General features: G+C 35.2%; 1 protein-coding gene across 1 annotated transcript; it reads right to left on the reverse strand.

The window, feature by feature from the left end:
* Positions 1 to 268: 268 nt before the first annotated feature.
* LOC108208916 (elongation factor 1-alpha) lies at positions 269 to 3157 on the reverse strand. The gene is made up of 3 exons (XM_017379532.2): positions 2910 to 3157; positions 1562 to 2037; positions 269 to 1480 (listed from the first exon to the last, which is right to left on the reverse strand). Exons 2-3 carry the CDS (start codon positions 2021 to 2023, stop codon positions 593 to 595), a joined length of 1350 nt encoding a protein of 449 aa, XP_017235021.1. The 5' UTR covers positions 2024 to 2037; positions 2910 to 3157; the 3' UTR covers positions 269 to 592.
* Between the last annotated feature and the right edge of the window lie 1357 nt (positions 3158 to 4514).

A 4514-nucleotide genomic window follows, 5' to 3' on the forward strand; every position in this document is an offset into this window, starting at 1 on the left:
ATTTGGGTTGCAACAAAACCAATGAAGATGAACGCGGCTAAATCAGGATAACCTCTACCAACATATACTAGTACTGCAAATACACCTGGTCCATAATACTTACTGATACCTGTGACACCTACCCCTTGTGTTCATCAACACTCATCAATCACACAGGCCCAGTAACGAGGAATAATTACTAGTGGCCAATTATCAGGTACAGAGTACACATTCACAGTTTACATAAATAAAAGCAAACCAAAGAAAATTAGGACACAAAACACAGGGGTTATAAGACAATAGACTATAAATTAAACTGGCATAAGTCTCATAACAATATAAAAAAGTTCACCGACGACCAACTACACCTCACTATAAAACCATAACAAGCAATGTTATACAACAGCCTTCCACATCCATTTGCCAAGCAATCAAGTCTGTTACAACTCAATTGCTCAACACCTCCATTATCCTCACAAGTGAGGCTAGAGTACGGAAATGAAAGACTATATGTAATCATTACCAAAATTGCTAATAAGTTCAGAAACAAACATAGAAGACGCATAATAGAGATAACTTTCACCATGGAGATGAAAACTGCAAAAACAGCAATTCACTTGGCACCCTTCTTTACTGCTGCCTTGGTAACCTTGGCACCAGTTGGTTCCTTCTTGTCAACAGCCTTGATGACACCAACTGCAACAGTCTGTCTCATATCACGGACAGCAAACCTTCCAAGAGGAGGGTACTCTGCAAAAGTCTCCACCACCATGGGCTTGGTTGGAAGCATCTTCACCATCCCAGCATCACCATTCTTCAGGAACTTAGGCTCCTTCTCAAGCTCCTTTCCAGACCGTCTGTCAATCTTGGTCAAGAGCTCAGCAAACTTGACAGCAATGTGAGAGGTATGGCAGTCGAGGACTGGAGCATATCCATTACCAATCTGTCCAGGGTGGTTCATGATGATGACCTGAGATGTGAAGCTGGCAGCTCCCTTGGCAGGATCATCCTTGGAGTTTGAGGCCACATAACCACGCTTGAGATCCTTCACAGAAACATTCTTGACATTAAAGCCAACATTATCACCAGGAAGCGCCTCTTGAAGAGACTCGTGATGCATCTCAACAGACTTGACTTCAGTCGTCAGACCAGAGGGGCCAAAAGTTACAACCATTCCAGGCTTCAGAGTACCAGTCTCAACTCGTCCCACGGGCACAGTTCCAATACCACCAATCTTGTACACATCCTGAAGTGGGAGACGAAGGGGCTTGTCTGAGGGTCTTTTTGGCTCATTGATCTGGTCAAGGGCATCAAGAAGGGTTGGGCCCTTGTACCAGTCCAAGTTTGTGGACCTCTCAATCATGTTGTCACCCTCAAATCCAGAAATGGGGACAAAAGCAATTTTATCAGGGTTGTACCCGACCTTCTTCAAGTAAGAAGAAACTTCCTTCACAATTTCATCATACCTCGCTTTAGAGTATTTTGGGGTGGTGGCATCCATCTGGTAAACAATAAACACAACTTACTAGTCAAAAAACAGAAATATAAAGACCAACCATGCAGTAACAGAGTAAATCTTCACCTTGTTACAGCAACAAATCATTTGCTTGACACCAAGGGTGAAAGCAAGCAAAGCATGTTCACGGGTCTGCCCATCCTTGGAAATACCAGCTTCAAAACCACCAGTAGTGGAGTCAATGATGAGAACAGCGCAATCAGCTTGAGACGTTCCAGTAATCATATTCTTGATAAAGTCACGATGTCCAGGAGCATCAATGACAGTGCAGTAATACTTGTTGGTTTCGAACTTCCACAAGGCAATATCAATGGTGATACCACGTTCTCGCTCAGCCTTCAACTTGTCAAGCACCCAAGCATACTTGAAAGACCTCTTGTTCATCTCAGCAGCTTCCTTCTCGAATCTTTCAATAACACGCTTGTCAATCCCACCAAGCTTATAGATCAAATGTCCAGTGGTGGTCGATTTTCCAGAGTCGACATGGCCAATGACAACAATGTTGATGTGAACCTTTTCCTTACCCATAGCTCAACACAAATCTGAAAGACATACTATTAGCAAACATAACTACAACAAAATGCAACATACCAGTAGCTTATAATACAACTGAACACCAAATTATTGTCAGATAAATAGTATAATTTATTGGCAGCATTCAGCAAATAAAATCCAAAGGACAATGATTGGTATATGATAATTTAATGTTCCGAGAGCCAGTAGAATACAACTGCTTAATAAATTACTCGAAAATACAAACACGTGCATAAAAATATTTTAAGGCAGAGGCAATTATGCTAAAACAAATAAGATCCACACACAAGCATCAGCATTCTCGTACACGCCAGATAATTATACATAACCATATCCATAACAGATCACTTTTTATCAACTTTACGAATAATTAAAAACACAAAAATAAAACAAAAAATCAATCGACAAAACTTAAAAAACAAAATACCTCACAAACAGTACAGATCTGTAACGCTGAACTATTTAACAGATAAATCACATATATGAAATTCAACAATACATTAACCCGTATGATTATGCGATTAAACATGAAGATCAGTATAAACAAAATTTAAACAAAATTATTCATCAATTAATCTTTCGAAAAACCACCAGATCAAAAACAATTCAACACGTACACGTAAAAATTGTATCTCAAAAGATCGACATAATCAAAACGTAATATAAAAACTAATAAAGTAATATTAAACGATCATCAACTTCGATCAAACAGTAACAAATCAACAAAAAATAATAACAAAAGCTAATAAAACAAGGGCATACATGCAACATATACATACGCGAAGTCGAATTACAGAGAAAAAAATGTTACAAAAGAAAATAAAAAAATCAGAGAGCAAATACATATGTAAGATTGAAGAGAGAGATATGATGCACTGACCTGATCAGAGAAAACAAAGAAGAATTGCAGAGAAATCTCTCGCTCGAATATGAAGAACGAGAGAGATCGAGAACTATCGAAAGAGACTGAGGGAGAGAGGAGCTGCTCGAGAGGCTTTATAGATAAAAATAATTGAGAAGTGTTGGCCACGCCTTAGGGTTTTTCTGTAAGCCGTTGGATTATATGATCGGACGGCTGTGAATAGAGTACTATTTTTTAATAGAAGTGGAGTCCAAATGGTAGTGTGCGTTCTGTTTGTTGAGTCACCGATTCTTTTGTTTCAGCTTATGTTTCTATTTACATTATTACCCCTCTAAAGTCTAAACAGATTAGTTGAGTCTATTTTATTTCTCTCTTTCATAAGGGAGGTGACCAGTAGGGCCGGCCCAAATAGATATCACATGTTACATGATCCAACTTGAAATATGTCATTTCTCCGTTTCAATCCCACGTTTTTTTAAAATAATTACGTATATTAAGGGAAGTTTTTTTTTTGAGAAATACGTATATTAAGGGAAGTTAAAGTTTTCATAAAATACTTTCATTCACGATCATGTTTATTATATTGACTAAATATAATATATGAATTATAATAATTTATCAAAATATAAATAAAATATATGTAATATAATTAATATCAAAATTTGAAATGAAAAATTATTTTACAACATATTTTTAAAACAGGACATGTAAATCGAGACGACATCAGTAATTAAAGACTTATAATACTAAAATCAACTTATTTTTAAAAAAAAGAATATTTATTTATGTTGTCTACTAAGTAAAACTAATTTACAATCGTTGTACACTCAATTTATCACTGTACACCCAGTTTGAATAATTTAGATGCAAGAGTTAGGTAGCAAAATCAAATTTGAGTTGGTAATTGTGACGACCTCTCTATGTATCTCATTTGTATTAATGACTTTATCAGAAATAATTAACATTTATTTTAAATAAATTGTATCATATCCCGAATATAATAACAAATCTTTTATCAGTTTCTCAATTTTTAAAAAATAATAATATTTTATTAGTATTCCATGCAACTTACTTTGTTGCCCATGACTGTCGCACAAAATAGTCGTTTTACATGAGCGGCGTAAAGATGACATTTATTACCTCAACAATGCTTGCGAATTATACAAGTCGATCTCTCCATCTTCAATTTATTCGTCTCTTTCGTTTTTAATTTGTCATCAACATCTAACAAGTTATTTCAATACTGTTATTCTTATTATGTTAATAAGAGTCAAAAGTTAGTCATTTCCAATAAGTTCAAACGTCTATTATGAGTCTTCTAGTTCTTATTGATTTATATATATTTTTTCAATTTTATTAAGAGATAGTTTTAGTCGCTATTTGCTTCTTATAAATGTTCAAACTCATTACATTTGGATTTATTCGGATACAAACAAATCTGATACCTTACCCATCTTTATCATATTTACATCTAAGATTGGAAATCAGATTGGACATACAATCAGAACAAATTCAATGTGGTAATTATGGAGAATCAAAAAGTATACATCATATCTTAATAGCAATTTTTTTTTATTGATTCACATGTTCCTACACATCACAACAAAATAATATAGTAGAACG

This window comes from Daucus carota, chromosome 2, assembly GCF_001625215.2.
Source record: "Daucus carota subsp. sativus chromosome 2, DH1 v3.0, whole genome shotgun sequence".
Taxonomy (NCBI): Eukaryota; Viridiplantae; Streptophyta; class Magnoliopsida; order Apiales; family Apiaceae; genus Daucus; species Daucus carota.

What these genes read in the sequence shown, in the direction of transcription:
- LOC108208916 (XM_017379532.2), bottom strand. Translation starts at nt 2,023, where the DNA reads ATGGGTAAGGAAAAGGTTCACATCAACATTGTTGTCATTGGCCATGTC. An exon ending in TGATTTGTTGCTGTAACAAG is followed by an intron (nt 1,481 to 1,561) that starts GTGAAGATTTAC and finishes ATTGTTTACCAG; the next exon opens with ATGGATGCCACCACCCCAAA.